This window comes from Ursus maritimus, unplaced genomic scaffold (genome assembly GCF_017311325.1).
Source record: "Ursus maritimus isolate PB19 unplaced genomic scaffold, ASM1731132v1 scaffold_14, whole genome shotgun sequence".
In the NCBI taxonomy this organism is placed as follows: Eukaryota; Metazoa; Chordata; class Mammalia; order Carnivora; family Ursidae; genus Ursus; species Ursus maritimus.
In genome coordinates this window covers 56,262,393-56,280,694 of record NW_024423786.1, presented here as the reverse complement: position 1 = coordinate 56,280,694, position 18,302 = coordinate 56,262,393, and the positions used below count along the sequence as shown (strand labels likewise).

The 18,302-nt window shown below is 62.3% G+C and overlaps 1 protein-coding gene across 1 annotated transcript in view; it reads left to right on the top strand.

Moving 5' to 3' along the window:
* DOT1L (DOT1 like histone lysine methyltransferase) overlaps positions 1-18,302 on the top strand; it is a 65,540-nt gene that overhangs the window by 43,191 nt on the left and 4,047 nt on the right. The window contains exons 10-26 of the mRNA XM_040629775.1: positions 1,584-1,652; positions 2,443-2,549; positions 2,988-3,029; positions 3,980-4,090; positions 4,184-4,418; positions 4,897-5,010; positions 5,748-5,839; positions 6,126-6,227; positions 6,658-6,795; positions 7,526-7,651; positions 8,909-9,387; positions 9,575-9,710; positions 10,067-10,213; positions 11,290-11,404; positions 12,464-13,044; positions 13,317-13,519; positions 16,057-16,121. Coding sequence (XP_040485709.1) covers positions 1,584-1,652; positions 2,443-2,549; positions 2,988-3,029; positions 3,980-4,090; positions 4,184-4,418; positions 4,897-5,010; positions 5,748-5,839; positions 6,126-6,227; positions 6,658-6,795; positions 7,526-7,651; positions 8,909-9,387; positions 9,575-9,710; positions 10,067-10,213; positions 11,290-11,404; positions 12,464-13,044; positions 13,317-13,519; positions 16,057-16,121 — 2,862 coding nt within the window. The remainder of the gene's footprint in view (positions 1-1,583; positions 1,653-2,442; positions 2,550-2,987; positions 3,030-3,979; positions 4,091-4,183; positions 4,419-4,896; positions 5,011-5,747; positions 5,840-6,125; positions 6,228-6,657; positions 6,796-7,525; positions 7,652-8,908; positions 9,388-9,574; positions 9,711-10,066; positions 10,214-11,289; positions 11,405-12,463; positions 13,045-13,316; positions 13,520-16,056; positions 16,122-18,302) is intronic.

The window sequence follows — 18,302 nt, the reverse complement described above, 5'->3', positions numbered from 1 at the left end:
GGCCTGAACGTGACCTTGGTGCTCCCCACTCGGGAGAGCCCGTGCCCGGCACCTTCCCTGCCCCCTCCCAGCTGCCTCCGGTCACTGGTTCAAAGAATGCCTGACGCCCTCCTCATCTCTGTTGCTGGGAGAGGAATGGCGTGCCCCCCCCGTGTTGCCTTACGAGACGTTTCAGAGAAGCGAAGGGCTCACCCAGCACAGACACAGGTGGTCACCAGCTGCCTTCAGGACTGACAGCTGTGTGTGCGTGTGGGGCCCTGATCATTTGTAGGCATGAACAGTGGCTGTCCCAGGCCCCCCAACCTGTCACTCTCCTGCCGCTCACCCAACGGCCCACCTTCTGGCTGTCTCGTCCTGGGCCAGGGGCCAGCCAGGTGGGCTTTTGCTCCAGCAGGGCTCCTCTGGGTTTGTTGACGACGCCTGCTGGGCATCCAGGCTCATTGCCTCGTGGGGTGTCACTGCTCTGGTCCCCCCTCATGGTGTCCTGCAGGTGGGCGTGGGGGACCTGATGGGGTGGGACCACCCGCCGAGCCCTGCAGTCCCCAGCCACCTGACCTGTCGTCCTGTAGTGACACGCGTCCGGTAGTGATGTGCCCTCAGGGGCCCCTCGCAGTTCCCGTTGCCCTTGCCGTGTGGGCCGTGCAGGGTGGTGCGTTCCTAACTGGAGCAGTCCGGCGATCTGGGGGCTCGGCACCACGCTCCTCAGAGGCCCTCCAGGTGCCAGGCGCCCCATGGGACTCTGTTCAGCCTCTGGCCGCTGAGACCTTTGATGTGACCCCGCGGTCTCTGACCCTGGCTGCCACCTGACCTCGCACCTGTCCCGGCCCAGCGCTGGGCCCCTCATCCCCTGCTGCCTCCGGGGAAGGCGCTCAGGACACAGGCCGGGTGGCTGGGTGCCCCCCATGACGGGGGCGCCCCGGCCGGCAGGTGTGTCTGTGCGTGCACTCATTGAAATGGATTCAGACGGCCTTTCCCAGCTTCGACGTTAGTTTCGTTGACTTTTCCAAGTGACTCTTTTTCTCTGCTACCAAGAAGTGTGGCTCTGAGCATGTGCATCTGTTCATTTGCAGTAGTTCTTACCGCGCACACGCTGTGAGCTCCCTCCCGAGCCTGCGGGTGCCTCTGTGCGTCTTCTTCTCCTTAGAACTTGGCACGTGGAACCACTGCCGTCTGCATGGCCATGCCAGCGGACGGTCAAGTAGTGGTTGTGTCACCTGGGACTTGAGGGTTTGCGTTTGCCGCTCAGACTCGGTTATGACTGTGAGACTTGTCCGCACGAGTACCCAGACGGCAGAGGGGGCGCGTGTCCTCACAGATGGGTGGCCCCCGGTGGGAGCTCTGCCAGGCGGCACCGCGGGGCCCAGAGCCCGTCCGTCCACGCGAGCTGCTCATGGCGCAGACGTCCATGGGGAAGGCATCTCCTGGTTTTGCTCTGGCTTGTGGGAAGCGGACAGGACTCTTTCGCACTGCTGTCCCCACTCCTCCTGTGGCTTCTCCTTGCTCCGCCAGACTCCGTTTTCCTTCCGTTTGTGTGTGTGCAGCTGCTCGCCCACGGACGGCAATAACTAGTCTCTGTGTTTCAGGTGGCAGAATCGTTTCCTCGAAGCCCTTTGCGCCTCTGAACTTCAGAATAAACAGCAGAAACTTGAGTGGTAAGAGACTCTCGCGTTGCTGAGTCATAAATATATGTGATTTTAAGCATCTGATGTGTGTCATTGTGGGGTCTGTCCCTGGGTGCTGCTCACATCGGGGCAGGTCATTCTCTATGGGGGTGTCCCGGGCACTGTGGGGGTTTCAGCAGCATCGCCGGCCCCATCCCCTTGGTGCCAGGAACACATCCTGTGTGACCACCACAGACATCCCCAGACATGGCCCTGTGTCCCCTGCAGGCAGAGTGGCCTGGCATGGAACTCAGAGGGACAGGTTTGCCGAGCACTTTGTGTTCCTGTAGTGATTGGCCTGAGCAGGCGGCGGCTGCCCTGTCCCTGCACAGGAAAGGCTGGCGTCAGAGAGCTGGGGGCAGGAGCTCACCTGGGCCCCTGGGCCGGGCTGCGTGGCCCTCGGGGGCTCGTGACTTCTCGGGTGCTCCTGGGAGTTCCTATTGCTGCATTGTTTTTAAGTCATCCTCCAAGTGCTTTCCGATGCCACCCACCCCGGGCTTGTCGCCGTTTTCCTCAGACAAGCCCCTGGGGTAGCTGTGCATGCCTCCCCGACCCAGCCGCGTGCGGGTGGCCAGCTTCCTCCTGGCGGGCAGTTGAGGCAGGCCCTGGGTGGTGAGGTCGTGCGGTTCTGCCTCTTTCTGCCTCACCCGGAGCTCCTCACCTGGGTCTCTCGTGGAGGGAGGGAGCCACCAAGAAGCGAATGTGGCCTAGGCCCCGCCCGCTCAGTCCCTGGGCGCAGGAGGGGCCCTGAGCGTCTCCCGTTGTGCCCCGTTGTGCGCAGACATCGGCACCATCATGCGCGTTGTGGAGCTCTCGCCCCTGAAAGGCTCGGTGTCCTGGACGGGGAAGCCGGTCTCCTACTACCTGCACACCATCGACCGCACCATAGTGAGTGCCCCACCTGGGGGTGTCCCCCGGCCCTCGGTGTGGATGGGAGTGGGTCAGGAGGCTGGGGGCCCCTGCTGTGTCGCGTTCTTTGTCTTCAGCCCATGTGTGGGCAGACCTCGTCCGAGAGGACTCGTGAGACAGCGGCTCTGCTCTGCTGTCAGAGGCCTCCAGGCCCAGAAACCCTGGTTCTCGGCCAGGCCCTCCGCACGGCTGCTGGCTCTGTGTGGGGTGGCGCTGCGGGGTCCGCATGGGCCCGCACAGTGGGAGCCCTGAGCCTGGCGGGTCTCGGGGCAGGCGTGCGCCCCTGCCAGCTGCCCGCCCAGGAGATGCCACGATGGGCCAGTGTCTGGTGTCTGCGTGCCTGGCTGTTGCTTTTTCCCCGACAGGGCTTGGGGCTGACATCTAACAAGACTTTGTCTTTTCTTTTTGCATTTTCAGCTTGAAAACTATTTTTCTAGTCTGAAAAACCCAAAACTCAGGGTAAGTGTGTGTTTTTCCTTTGCCTTCATGACATGTATACGCAGCTGGCGGAGGGTGTGCCAGGTGGGAGTGGCCGTACGGAGGGGGGCTGGTCTGAGCGATGCGGACCTGGGGGCCCAGCGCACACCTGCCTCGTCTTCATTGGCCTCAGTGGGAACACAACTCTTGTGCACGTTTTGGAGGAATGGGTTAAATGAGTCTCTGAAATGGGATTTGGGGACATGGTGAGCTGTGCCGAAAGACAGGACGGCGAACAGCCCTCGTGCTGTCCTGACCTGAGGCCCAAGCCACAGAGGGGCCGGAACGCTCCGAGTTGCTGTCCGAGGGCAGCCAGCCGGAACCTGGCTCCCGCGTCCCTCCTACCATCTGCTCCAGCACTCCCTCCCACGCCCTCATGGCCACAGTTCACTTGCCTCCAGATTCAGTGGCCGTCTGGGCAAGAGTTTTTCTTTTTGGTGTCTCATACAAGTATCTAAGCAAGAGAGGCCCCCCGAGAGATGGCCAGCTCCAACCGCCTGCAGTCCCGCTTCCTTCCTACTGTATTTAGGGGCATCCGGGTCTTAACGTGCTGACCGTGCTCACTCCCTGGCGCTGGCCAGCGCTGTCCTTCCCCTTACTGAGGTGTGGCCGGGAGCCCTCACTGAGGAGGACAGTGCTCTAGTGCACGCGCCCCTCGGCGTGGGGAAGCATGCTGCCCACGGGAGGGGAATGACAGTCAGGAGGCTTCTCCCACCCCAGCACCAGGGTCCTGCGCCATTTCGGGGGGAGGGGGGCACCTGCCGTCTGACACAGAGCCAGGGATGTGCGCGCCCGCACACGCTCTCGGGCTCCTCTGTGCCTTCGGCGTCCCCGCGTGTGCAGAAGGGAGCAGAGCGGGCTGGCGGTGCCAAGCCAGGGGGGCGCTTGCGGAGCCAGCCTTCTGCACACACAGCCGACACTTGCCCTTCCAGGAGGAACAGGAGGCAGCTCGGCGCAGGCAGCAGCGAGAGAACAAGAGCACCACGACCACTCCCACCAAGGTGCCCGAAAGCAAGGCTGCCGTGCCCGCGGACACCCCGATGGTGAGTGCTCGCCCCGCACCCCACTGAGGGAGGCTTACGTGGCCAGATGGGCCCGCCAGTGCTCCCTTGACGTTCCCACCCCCCATCTGCTAGGATTCCGGGGCCGAGGAAGAAAAGGCTGGGGCGACTGCCATCAAAAAGCCGTCCCCCTCCAAAGCCCGGAAGAAGAAGCTGAACAAGAAGGGGCGGAAGATGGCCGGCCGGAAGCGCGGGCGTCCCAAGAAGATGAGCACTGCGAACCCCGAGCGTAAGCCCAAGAAGAGCCAAACTGCACTGGACCTCCTGCACGCCCAGGCCGCGGCGCAGACGGCAGCGCCCTCGCCGCAGGGTAAGCCAGCCGTGTGCGGGCCCCACGGGCATGCAGTCTGCTGCTCCTGGTGCTCCCCGCCGCTCTGCCTTAGTACAGTGAGCGGGGGCCCTCTCCTGTCCCCTGCGGCGGTGAGAGGGGCGGAGGCAGCCGTGACAACATCACGTGCTGAGTGGCTGGGTACCTGCGTTCCAGACCCTACTGTGGGCACACTGGGGTGTCCTCACGCCTGTCCACAGCTTCGAGCCCCGGTGGGGGCCTTCCCATCATCCTTCCACTCTGGGCTCTGATGAAGGGCCGCACAGAGAGGACATGGCTCATGTGGATTTCTTAGATCACGCAGGGATGCGACTCTGCTTCTCCAAGTGCCGAGACACGGTGTCTGGTCACACGTTTAGTCTCCGTGTTAACAAGCTGGCCAGTTCTCTGAGGCCGACTCGTGGGAGCCTCCGGGTGCGCCGGCCTGCTGCTGACACGTGGCCGCTCTGTCTCCCTGCAGATGCGTACAAGTCACCTCATAGCCCGTTTTACCAGCTACCTCCCAGTGTGCAGCGGCACCCCCCCGACCAGCTGCTGCTGGCACCCACCCCGCCCGCACTGCAGAAGCTGCTAGGTGAGCCACACCCGGACCTCGCAGGCCTACGGGGACCCCCGGCGGGCTTCTCCACAAGCCCCTGTGCTGCCCGGCCCCCAAACCAGAGTCCCACGGGCTCAGGGTCCGTGCTGCCACTGTCAGCCGGGCCCATGTACTCGTCTACGGGCTGGCTTCTGCCCAAGGGCACACGGGGTCAGGACTGGGGTGCTGCTGGCTTTGAGGGGGTGGGGCCGGGATGCTGCTCGATCTCCCCAGTACCCGGGATGCCCCCAGAGAACCACCTGGCCCGTGTCCACTGCACGGGGCTGGGGAGGCTGTGTTGGGGGTGAGCTTGGCGCCCGGTGTTGCTGAGCGAAGCATGTACAAACTCACACTGCTGGGATAGCTCGAGCGGCTGCTTATCTCTACAAATTGGGTGAAAGAAACCCCTTTTCACATTTTGGGAGCTGTCGGTTTTCTCAGCTCAATATCAGTAACACGTGCTTCCTAAGAAAACAGGCAGATTTACTAACAGGAACCCACGTGGTCTTGGAGGGAAGAAAACATGGGGTTGTGGTGGCAGGAGCTGTGAGGGGCACCCAGGGTGGGGACCGAAGGCCCCAGCATGAGGGCAGGTGGTGAGACGAACTTCAGCAGCCTCTGGGGGTCACAGCCATCCCCCACCCTTGACTTGTTTCTGAAGGGCTGCTCTCCTCCTTCCTGCTGGCCTCAGTGGGGTCATGTCTGTGCTAAACTGTGTACTTGATCCCTTCTAGAATCCTTCAAGATTCAGTACTTGCAGTTCTTGGCGTATACCAAGACCGCCCAGTACAAGGCCAGCCTGCAGCAGCTGCTGGACCAGGAGAAGGTGAGCTCTGCCCTGTGCCTCCCACCTGCTGTCCCCCAGAAGGTGCCTTGGTCCCAGGAGAAGCAGCAATCTCCTCACAGGCCCATGTACTGTCCCTGCTGGCTTCAGAAAGACTGTGGGGTCTCGCTGCTCGCCACGGGGTAACATTTTAACCAGCGAGAACAGCTGAGAGACGTCGGCCTTCTGGGCTGGGGCATGTCCAACTGAGCATCCCCCCTTCAGGCCTTTTGTGGGAAGGGACTTGGTGGGGACAGGGCCTTGCCATCACCATGCTCCGTCCCCCCAGGAGAAGAACGCGCGGTTGCTAGGCGCTGCCCAGCAGCTGTTCGGCCACTGTCAGGCCCAGAAAGAGGAGATCAAGAGGCTTTTCCAGCAGAAACTGGATGAGGTAGGGGTGCCGGAGGCCACGCCTGCCACCCTGGGCTTGCTGGCCCAGAAGACGGCCCCAAGCACGGGACTCGGGTGGGCAGGGGCAGGAGCAAGGTGCCGGCCAGAGCGTGAGATCTGGAAGGACCTTTTCCTTTCCGGTGCTTTGACAGTTTACATCTTCTGACGGAGGGTGTAGAATGTGAGCGTGTGGTCAGAGGGCTACTGGCGTGGGTTCGTGCCCTGGGGGTCATCCCCTTGTTCCTTCTCTGGGCCACCATTGGTCCTCTCCGTGACTGCCATTAGCCGCCACCCCAGCCCTGCTCTTACTGCCCCCGAATGGCCCCCAGCCCCAGTCCCTGGCGACTCGGGCCTGCTGGGGCCTCCCCCTGCTCTTTCCTGCCGTTCTGCGCTGCTGCGTGAAGCCCACCTGTGCTGTCGTGTGTCCGCAGCTGGGAGTGAAGGCGCTGACCTACAATGACCTGATCCAGGCGCAGAAGGAGATCTCGGCTCACAACCAGCAGCTGAGGGAACAGACGGAGCAGCTGCAGAAGGACAACAGGGAGCTGAGGAGCCAGAGCCTGCAGCTGGTGGGCTCCCGGGGGAGGGCGGGCCTGGAGGCTGTCGTTCTGCTGGGGGCCCTGACCAGAGGGGGAGAGGCGATCGCTAGGGCTCGGGCACCCTTCTCGAGGACGAGTTTCCCGTGACTGCGCAGTCTGCAGCAGGACGTCTCAGGACACCCCCGCCCCCAGCCCGCACCGCTCCAGTGCCTTCTTTTCCTGGGCTCTCCGAGCACCTTGGAGCCAGTGGGGCCCACGACCCTCCCGAAGGCTCTAATGCCTTCATTAGATGGGGTTTTCCAGGTGGCCCAGACTTCGATATCCTTCTGCCGCACCTGCAGCCCCGTGCTGGTCTCCTTAACGAGCCCTTGGGCCAGGGTGCAGATGTCTTGGGACCATACCCCCCTGGGAACCAGGGCACGCCTGCCAGGCATTCAGGACTGTCACTTCTAACGGGGCCTCCCTGTCCCATCCTGCGGGCACCCCTGCTTTGCTCCCTGTGGGTGTTCTTACGGGGAAACCCCAGTCTCTTCCCTGGGCCGCCGCCTCAGCCTGGTCCTCTCTTAGCGGGTTCGCTTCTGTGGGCACACAGGCCCTTGGAGACACCTGCCCAGACATCTGCTGTGTCTCCCCCCAGAGCCCAGGGTTTGCCCTCTGCCAGGGGGACAGGTGCCCATGCCGCCCTCCCCACAGCTGCACCTGCTCCAGGGCGGGGGTCTGCCCGGCCCAGTTCACAACCATGACCTCCCCGTGTCCACAGCTCAAGGCTAGGTGTGAGGAGCTGAAGCTGGACTGGTCCACGCTGTCCCTGGAGAACCTGCTGAAGGAGAAGCAGGCCCTGCGGACCCAGATCTCCGAGAAGCAGAGGCACTGCCTGGAGCTGCAGGTAGGGGCTGGGGCCGCGGGGCTCTCAGGCCTCCAGGGCGGTGCCGTCGGCCAACCCTTGGAGCTGTCCTGCGCCCAAGGACAGGGCGTTCGTTGTGGTGTCGCAGGAACAGTGTGGACATCCCTGTCTCTGACCCTCAAAGGGGAGCAATGGGCTTAGCATCTGAGGGGCCCCACTTGCTCCCAGAGTGTCTCAGGCTCCATTCGAAACCTAGGATTTCCCCGGTGCCCCTTACTGAGTCCTCTGTGAAGCCACCCGCGAGGAGAAACCTCACAGGAAACCTTAATAGTCTGTACCTTTTGCCAAGAAGGGTAACGTGTTTGTCGAGGTTAGCTGGAAAACAGGGCAGGAAGGAAGGAGGAACACACAGGTCTGTCTCCTCTCGAGGTTTCCTGGAGCTGGCTGACTGGGCGTGTAGCCTTCCGGTGACCACAGGACCACAGCAGGGCGTGTGGTGTGGGCATCGTTGGTCCCTGGAAGCTCTGTTTGTCAGGCTTTGGCCCCTGTTGGGTTGGCGTCTCCCCAGCCTGGCTTCACTGCTTACGTGAAGCCCTCCTGGTCACCAGGCCCTTGGGGTCTTTCGGGTGTTTTCTTGTTACAAAACGACACCACAAGGATTTGTTCTGCACCGAAGACTCACATTAAGGATATTCCTACTTCCTAGAGTGGGTCTGTGAGTGGTTTACGGTCCCAGGGTACGGGGCCGAGCTGCTTTCTGAAAGGTCGTGGCCAAGAAGAGGCTTGCTGACCTCGCTAGCAGAGCCAGGCCTTGCTTTTGCGCACATGTCTGTGAGAAGCCATTTGGGCACTGATCGCTCTGTGGGGTCAAAGCACGTTCGTTACGGGCAAAGCACAAACAAGGCAGAGAAACCAGAGAAAGTGCCTGGTGTCCCGAGCACGGGGAGGGAAGCCCAGGGCCAGGGTCTCCCGCGGACGGTTTATCCGTAGCCTGCCTGAGCGCAGACGGGCTCCCCACATCCCGTTCCCTGCCCGTGAGTGCACATGACAGCAGCTCTTCCGCCCCGTGGCCCCAGAGCTTCCCGACCCATGCTGGGCGGTTAGCTGCTGTGGCTTGTCCGTCGCACACACAGCTGGTCTGCGTCCTTGCAGCCACTCCGGGTGTGCGTCCGTCGAGCTTTTCTGGGACCGTCTGGGTTGCTGGGTGCAGCTGGGGCCGGCTTGTCCTCGGGCCCTTGGCAGGGGTGTGAGCAGGCCTCCGCACCGAGCAGCAGGCCTGACGCTCTCCTCGCCCGACAGATAAGCATCGTGGAGCTGGAGAAGAGCCAGCGGCAGCAGGAGCTCCTGCAGCTCAAGTCCTGCGTGCCGCCGGACGATGCCCTGTCGGCACACCTGCGCGGGAAAGGCGCCCTGGGCCGGGAGCTGGAGGCCGACGCCGGCCGGCTGCACCTCGACCTGGACTGCTCCAAGTTCTCTCTGCCCCACTTCAGCAGCACGAGCCCAGAACTCTCCATAAACGGCCACGCAGCCACCTATGAGGTCTGCAGTGTGCTGAGCCGGCCCTCGTCCAAGCAGAACACCCCCCAGTACCTGGCCTCCCCCCTGGACCAGGAAGTCATACCCTGCACGCCCAGCCACAGCAGCCGCTCGAGGCTCGAGAAGATGTCGGGCCTGGCCTTGCCCGACTACACCCGGCTCTCCCCAGCCAAGCTAGTGCTGAGGCGTCACCTGAGCCAGGACCATGCGGCCAGTGGCAAGACTGCGGCNNTGCACCCGCGGTGAGTGCATGTGGAGCTCGCCAGCCCTGCTCTGGCGCCCGTGGGCCACCTTGGGGTCTTTTGAGTGAGCGTTCAGCGGTTTGGAAGAGATTCGGGATGTTTGCTAGGCCAGGCCTTCAGCTGTAGGTGCAAACGCATGGTTGTGGCGGCTCCGCAGAGAAGGAATGAGGGATGTGTCTTGTTCCAGAGCTGAGCATGCCAAGGAGAACGGCCTTCCGTACCAGAGCCCTGGCATCGCAAATGGCATCAAGCTGAGCCCTCAGGACCCTCGACCTTCATCCCCCGTGGCCTTACAGATGACAGGGGAGAGGGGCGGCGAGAAGGTGAGAGCGGGGCCTAGGTTTGGGGGGGTGCACAGTAGGCGTCCTGAGCCAGGCCATTAGGAGAGGCCACCCAGGTGAGGGCCAGGCGGAGGGCCCGAGATGCCTGGGACATGGTGCTGCAGCAGAGCCCCTGTCGGGGGCCGTTGCCGGTCAGGCCAAGAAGGAGAGACACCGTGGGAAAGTTACGCGTGTGCCCTGGAATTTCAGGAGGAGGAGCTGTGGGGTGGGGTGGGTGGGTGTCACGGGACGAGGGACCTCCTCCTGTGCTGGGAGGGTCCCCATGGCCTTCGCGTGGTGCTCGTGGCCTGGTGTTCCTGGTCAGCAGGAGCAAAGCCAGTCTGATGGTGTGTGTGCAGGGTTTGAAGGAGCGTGCCTACGCCAGCAGCGGGGAGGCCATCACCAGCCTGCCCGTCAGCATCCCGCTCAGCACCGTGCAGCCAAGCAAGCTGCCTGTCAGCATCCCTCTGGCCAGTGTGGTGCTGCCCAGCCGCGCCGAGAAAGTGGTGAGTGGACGCCAGCCGGGGAAGGTGCCAGCCCCCTGGTGTGACTGGCCCGGGCCCTCGGGCTCCTGCAGTGTGACGTTCCCAGAGCACACGTGCGGGCAGAGAGGGGTTTCGTCTTGTTTTTTCCCTGCAAGACTTAGTTGCTTTTTGTTAGATTGCGTGCTGGTGAGTTTGGAGTGTACCGCGACGCCCCAAGACAAACAGAACCCCAAAATGCAGAGTTCATTACAGTAACATTTTCCCATTTTTATCTCAGATCTGTTTTTGTGGAAGGTGGTGTGTGCGGGTGGAGAGGGGATCAAACTCCGGATTTGGTAGAAGCGCGCAGCCCGTCCCCCTTCATCCTGCCTCCCACTTGTGCACCCGTGAAGGGCTCCGTGTCGTGTGATGTGGGCTTGGCTTTGTTTAATTGAGAGATGATTCACACCCAGTCCACCCAGCTGAAGTGCACATTCTAGCGGCATTTAGGGTGTTCACAGAGCGACTCTCACGTCGGGGGCCTTCTGTGTCTGGTTCCCTCCCCGAGCGTTGTGGGCTCGGGGTCCATCCCCGGGGCAGCGCGTGTGGGCACCTTGCTCCTGCTCGTGGCTGAGAGACGTGCCCGTGTGTGCACGGACCTTGTGTTTATGTGTTCATCTGAGGGTGGACCTTCGTTTCCACCTTCAGCCATTTTGAGTCACGCCGCTGTGAATGTGCGTGCACAGATCTGGTATGGGTGGGTATCTTCATCCCATTCACTGTTCGAATCGCAGCTGCAGCCCCTTCCTGCCATCCCCGCTCCCTTCATCCCCAGCCTGTCTTTTGCTGTTAGCCAGAGCAGTCCTTTGGAACCAAGTCAGATATCGGCCCTTCACCTTGTCAGAACCTTCTGATGGCTACCTACAGTGCTCAGATCCTGAGCAGGTCACTTCTCCTTCTGTGCACCGGCTCTCACATGCCTGCTGTCCTCCCTGCCTCAGGACCTTTGCACATTCTGTAGTTTATGTTGCACATCCTGTAGTTTATGTTCACGACTCCCTCCTTGCCCTTCGCTCTCAGCCCTGGCTCAGCTGACAGTGTGTGCTTTCTCTCCACAGAGAAGCACCCCCAGCCCCGTACCGCAGACCCGAGAGTCCTCGTCCGCACTTGAAAAGCAGATGGGCACGAACGCCCACAGTGCTGGAAGCAAAAGCCTCGCCCCAGCTCCTGCAGGTCAGAGTGCCCTTCTTGCTCCTAGGTCCATGCCCTTGCCCACGGGTGCCCGCGGGGACAGCCAGCCTCTGCCGCTGCTGCTGCTGGAAAGAGAAGGAGCCAGGATAGGCCAGGGACGTGAGGACCCCAGGTCTGCCAGGCCAGGCTCTGAGCCGGCCCACCTCCTCCCGGCCACGGGGTCTGAGCTCCATTAGCCGTCTGCATGCAGCACGACGAGCCCTGGGGTCAGGGGCTCTGGGCTGGGCCTCGGCACATCTCTGGAGCCTTTGGGCTGAGGCATCCTGACGTTTCATCCTTCAGTTCAGCCTGGGCAGTGTGCCCCACCCGGCTGGCGATGCCCTTGTGGAGCTCCCTGGTCTGTCGCTGGGTCCTGACTCTCCTTCAGAAACCTCTCGTTGTTGCTGCCAGAGGCCCCCGCAGGCCTCCATGCAGGGCCAGGCGCACACGGCGCCTCTGCTGCATCATGTCTCTGTCCCAACTGTTCAGCCCTGTGGCATAGGGGTGCCAGTGACCGTGTGTGGACGGGCGGCCTGTGCCAGAGAAACTCTTTACACCAGCTGCTGGCCAGGCTGCCAGGCCCACGGGCTAGTCGTTCGTTTGCCGACCTGTGTTAGCACAGGGAGGGCAGGTCCTGCCTCTAGTGTCCAGCACACCCCGTCCTCTGGGGCGGGGAGGGCTTTGCGGTGGGTGGCATGAGGAGGGTTGGGTCTGTGCAGAAGACACGGACCTCCGTAGGGCTTTCCGTGGGCTTAGTGAGCCTCGGGGGAGGCCCCATGAAAGGGCTCCCTGGGGCGGGGCAGGGGCTGCCCAGGCCCACCTGGAGCTGTTGGGTTCCACCAGCAGCAGTCATCGCACACCCAGACGTGGGGTAGAGCCACATGTCCTCCTGTGCACGCGGGGGCGTCCGGGGCTGGCGCAGCCGTGCCCAGTTCGTTGGGGCCGGTCTCTGGTGCTCGACGGAACCACATGGAGGGCGGGTTCCCGGGTGCGGAGCTTCCTCCCCGGCTGCCCCCAAGGCAGTGGCGTCCCCCCCCTGAGAAACCCCACTCTTCCTGGCAGGCTTCTACGCGGGCTCAGTGGCCGTCAGTGGGGCCCTGGCAGGCAGCCCAGCCCCCCTTGCTCCTGGAGCCGAGCCCAGCGCCTTCGACGAGGTCTCCAGCTCAGGAAGCCTGTTCGTCAGCATGGGGTCCTGCAGCTCTACCCCACAGCACCCGCCACTGCTGCCGCAGTCCCGCGGCTCCGGCGCAGCCTCACCTGCCCATCCACTCTGCGCCAGCCCCCGGCTCAGCAGTGCCGCCCAGGGCCCGCTCCCCGAGGCCAGCAAAGGGGACCTTCCGTCTGAGGCCGGCTTCTCAGACCCCGAGGGCGAAGCCAAGAGGAGGATCGTCTTTACCATCTCAGCTGGCAGCAGCAGTGCCAAGCAGTCACCTCCCAGCAAACCCAGCCCTCTGCCCACGGGTGCCCGCGGGGACAGCAGCCAGGGCCACGGGCCGGACAGTCGCAAGCGGGGCAGGAGGAAGCGGGCAGCAGCCGGGACCCCCAGCCTGAGTTCTGGCGTGTCGCCCAAGCGTCGCGCCCTGCCGTCCGTTGCCGGCCTCTTCACGCAGTCGTCAGGGTCCCCACTGAACCTCAACTCGATGGTAAGGCGAGGGCCGGCTGGGGGGCAGGGACGCAGTGGGGAGGGCATGCCGCCTCGGCCCACGTGGCTGCATGCACGCGGCCTCCCACGTTTCCAGCCTGACCAAGGTGGCAGGGTCTCAGGAGCACAGCCGGGAGGCAGGCTTTGCCGTTCCCTAGCGCAGTCTGAGATCCAGGGCAGACCTGGGCGGGAGGGACCCAAGCAAAGCCCTTGGGTGTCGATGCTCGGGGAGCCCGTTGACAGGCTTGTGCTGTGTCTGTGCTGGTCCCTCAGGTCAGCAACATTAATCAGCCTTTGGAAATCACGGCCATCTCGTCCCCCGAGAGCCTGAAGAGCTCCCCTGTCCCCTACCAGGACAACGACCAGCCGCCCGTTCTCAAGAAGGAGAAGCCCTTGAGCCAGACCAACGGGGCCCACTACTCCCCATTGACCTCAGACGAGGAGCAAGGCTCCGAGGACGAGCCGGGCAGCGCCAGGCGAGTGGGGCCGGGTGGGGTGGGCCAGGGGTGTCCATGGGCGGGGTTTCTGGGAGGAGAAGCCCTCGTGGTGAGGTGGGCCCTTCCAGGGCAGGGTATTGGTGAAGGACAGGCAGCGTCCAGCTGCCGTTAGTTGATGGGTACCGGGGCCCTGACCGTGGCGGCTTCCCGCCTGGGGCCCCTCAGCTGCTGTCCACAGTCCCACAGAGCGGCTGTGCTCAAAGGGACAGTTTCCCCAGATGTCCACCTTTACTTGGTGAGAAAGCTGCTCGTGAAGGGCCTGGGCGGTCTTCCCACCTGGGCCGTCACAGCAGGGCCAGCCCCCTGGGCCTAGAGCCCCCAGGGCATGGGGTTGCTGTGTCTGGTCTTGGTCCTGGTGCCTACGTCATCTGGTCAGAGTAGATGGAGGGAGCGTGGGCGGCCACGCCGGAGCCGCGGGCTCGAGAGAGCAGAGTTCCCCAGTTCTTATCGACGCTGCACATCTGGTGTGTTTGATCGTGAATGGTGTTTCTTCCTAATAGATAACAGCTTTATTAAATCTAATTCACATCGTGCATCGCCTGTCTGGAGAGTGTAATCTAGTGGTTTTTGGTATATTCACAGAGTTGTGCAAACATCACCAGTATCAATTTTAGAACATTTTTATCACCCCAGAAAGAAACCTGTATAGCTCCTCTCTGTCTGTGTGGACGGGACTCCTCTGGGGACCTCCTGGGAGTGGGGTCCTGTGGTATGTGTCCTTCTGGGTCTGGCTGCTCTCGCTGATCCCGGTGTCCTCGGGGCCCGTCCACATTGTGGCAGGTGTCAGGGTCCGTCCACGTTGTGGCAGGCGTCAGGATCCCTTCCGTTCTAGGGCTGGGTGGTGTTCCAGCATGGGGATGGACCGCACACATTGTGGTCATTCATTAGATGCTGGTGGACACTTGGGGTGTGTCCGGTGTTTAGCTAATGGGGATAATGCTGTTATGAACTTTCATATACTTATTTTTGTTTGAAAAAGTTTTTAGTTGGGGCACCTGGGTGGCTCAGTCGGTTAAGTGTCCGACTCTTGATTTTGCCTCAGCTCATGATCTCAGGATCGTGAGGTCGAGTCCCGCATCGGGCTCCCTGCTCAGCGTGGAGTCTACTGGAGGATTCTCTCTCTCCTCCCACTGCCTCTGCCCCTCCCCCTGCTCACGCACACACGCGGGCACACTTCCTCACTCTCTCTCGAATAAATGAATAAATCTTTAAAAAAAGACAAGAAAATATTTTCAATTTACCCAGGAGTGGAACTGCAGTCAGACGGTGATTGTCTTCCACAGCGGGCCCCCCCCCCCCGTGCTCCCCCCCATCACTGTGAGGGAGCCAGTTTTTCCACATTCTCGCTGACACCTGTCACGGTCTGTTTTTGTGTTTTATTGTAGTAGCCATTCTCCTGGATGTGAGGTGGGGTCCTGCTGTGGTTGTGCGTTCTCGCGCTCTCCGACCAGTGGCGCGGAGCGTCTTCTCATGCGCTGACGGCCATTTTGTGTCTGTGGAGAGACGTCTGCTCAGGTCCTTTGCTGTTGCTGAGTTAGAAGAGTTGTTGTGCGTTTTAGACGGGTGGTCCTTTATCTTACACCTGATCCGTGAATATTCTCTTCCAGTCTCTGGATTTTTCTTTTCACGTTCTTGCACGTGTCTTTGAAGGACAAAAGTATTAAATTTTGGTCCCGTCCTGTTTCTCTCTGTTTTCTTTCGTTGCCTGTGCTTTTGTTTTTTGTTTGTTTTTTTAAAGATTTTATTGATTTGACAGAGACAGTGGGAGAGGGAACACAAGCAGGGGGAGTGGAAGAGGGAGAAGCAGGCTCCCCAGTGAGCAGGGAGCCCCATGCGGGACTCGATCCCAGCACCCTGAGATCACGACCTGAGCCGAAGGCAGACGCTTCACCACCTGAGCCACCCGGGCGCCCCTGCTCTGCTTCCGGTGTCTCGTGTAGGCTCGTTCATCCTGTTCCTCTTAGGCTACGTAAATTATGGTTTTAAAAGTTGTGCACTCAAGTGGTTTTCTTTTGTGTTGGGAATGTCCAACTTCGTAGCGTCTAAATTCTTTTGGGCAGTTTTCTTGTGTTTCTGGAGGTCACGGTGTTCTTTGGGACGTGCCGTAAAAGTACGGACACCTAGAGCGTACGCCGTTCTGCGGTCTGGCGCTGCTGCGAGTACCGACTTGCTGTCGTGTGCCGTTCTACGTGTCACGTAGGGGACACGCCGGCGATGGCGTAGTGCCTGTAGCTACAGCGGGCCTCTGAGGTTTGACAAAGAGCCTGGGAGGCCAGTTAGAACAGAGGCGGCCCCATGTGGGACTTGTGTGTGTCTGTCTGTGTCGGGATGTGGTGCCCCCATTCCCGAGCTCTCAGCCCCGTCCCCCATCGCTGGCAGTATCCAGCTCTGCACCAGCGCCTCGGGCTCTGCCTGGCGGTCACAGTCCCCTCTAGAGAGGCCTGCTTCCCTGCCGCCCTGGGCAGTCTGTGTGCAAACAGATTTCAAACGTCTGTCATCTCTTTTTTTCTTGATAGAATCGAGAGAAAAATTGCAACAATTTCCTTAGAAAGCAAATCTCCTCCGAAAACCTTGGAAAGTGGTGAGTAGCATGCGCCCTGCCCTGTAACTCCCAGGCTCAAGGTGACCTGGCCCCAGGGTGTGGCCTTGATACTCAGGACCAACCTTGCTAGGCTTCTAAAATTATCTCTGGGTAATGTCGAAAGCCACCCGTGTCCCCATGACGGCTGGTCTCGGTTTTGTGGGGCGGCAGTCCTGTCCCCTCCTGGGTGAACCAGGCCAGTGTCCGACACTCTCTGCTTGCACACCTACCCCCCCACCCCCCGCAGACGCCCCCCCCCCATCCCACCCTCGCCCTGCTCGACCACCTGCTCCTGCAACAGAGCACTTGTGGACTGTGGCGCACTTCTCTCAGGTGAAAGGGGGTGGCTCTGAGCCCCCAGGCCTCACCAGCTCTGCTTCTCCTTGTCAGGTGGTAGCCTGGCCGGCAGGAAGCCAACCCCTGCCGGTGAGCCCGCCAACAGCAGCAAGTGGAAATCCACCTCTCGCCCATCTCTCCGACCTCGCCTGGCCAAATGCGCCGACAGCCGCTGCAGGCCGGCTCTGCCCTGAGCCAGAACTCCTGTTCACTTTCCGGCCCCTAGAGCCCGGCTTGGCCGATGCCAGTTGGCTGCCCACCCCAGGAAAAGCTTCCCGGTGCGCTGTCGGGGCCGTGGGCTGAGCCCCAGCAGCAACCTCCCAACGGCCTCGCCTTCAGCGGCCTGGCGCCGACCTCAGTTTACACAGCTTCAGCGATGGTGCTTCTCTCTCCCACAAGGTCCCTCCCCGAGGCCGCCAGCCTGGGCGCCCCCCTGAGCTTCCCCGCCCCGCGGGGCAAGGAGGGCAGTGCCACAGAGCCCGGCGCCTTTGTGAACAAGAGGCAGCTGGACGGACTGGGAGGCCCAAAGGGCAGGGAGGCAGGCGAGCTGGTCCTGCCGGCGTGCGGGCCCCCAGACAAGGCCTCGCTGACGCACAGCAAGCCAGGCAAGGGCCGGGACCGTGAGCCCGACTTGAAGAACGGCCACAACCTCTTCATTTCTGCCGCCACTGTGCCTCCCGGGAGCCTCCTCAGCGGCCCGGGCCTCGCCACGGCGGCGTCCTCGGCAGTCAGCGCGGCCCCCTCTGCCCAGACTCACCGCCCCTTCCTGGGCACTTTTGCCCCCGGCCCGCAGTTTGCCCTGGGTCCCATGTCCCTGCAGGCCAATCTGGGCTCGTCCGTGCTACAGTCCTTGTTCAGCTCTGTGCCAGCCGCTGCCGGCCTGGTGCACGTCTCGTCCGCCGCGACCAGACTGACCAACTCGCACGCCATGGGCAGCTTCTCCTCCGGGGTGGCAGGCGGCGCTGTTGGAGGTAGGCAGACGCGCGTCTCTCCCGTCTGACTCTCGGGTCCTGTGGGCCGCACGCCGTCGCCCTCCCGGACCGCTGGGCTAATGACAACTGCTTTACAGGTTCCCTTGCAGGGCCCCCTAAGGGGCGAGAGGCTGTGCCCACCTGTCCCTTTGGGTCCACTTTGCACCTGCCACCTCGTTCCTTTTCATGAGATGCAGATGTGCCTGTGGTGTGGGCAGAGCACTCACGCGTGAGTCGGCCTGCGTCAGGCCCTCTGGTTGTGACGGCGTCCCTTGTACCTTCAGGAGAGCTGGCGCCATGACTGGGGCTGTAGTCATGTAGTCGTGTCCGACCTGACACAGCCCGCGGGTTCCGGGCAGGCTTGGGGGCTGGCGCTGGGCAAGAGCGAGTGGCCACAGAGCCTGATGTGTGGTGGCACCGTGTAGGGGTGGAGAGGAGCCACGTGGCCGGGCTGGGCCGGGCCCGCCATGGGGTCCCAGACCTCCGCAGCTGGCTCCTTGCTGGGCACAGGCGGGCGAGGCCCTGTCTCGCGGCTGGGAGCCCGGGTGGGCGTGCCCGCAGGGGGTGCGGCCCGGCGCTGCCCTGCAGGTAAGTCGCCCCTGGCCGCCCGTGCCCCCGCTGCTTGCTGCTTTGCCCCCGCCCCTGCGACGCACGTGGAGCTGTGGCCACTGTCTGCTTCCCTGTTGTTGTGTCTCTCTGCGCTTGACTGGAGAGTGCCCACCTGTTGAAGCTGAGTTTTTCTCTCCTGTTTGCAGGTGTCTTTAACCACGCGGTGCCTTCCGCCTCCGCTCATCCGTTTGGAGCCAGTTTCGGCAGCGGGGCTGCGTGTCGCAGCGCCACGCTGAGCTTAACCCCGCTGCAGGCGGTGGCCAGC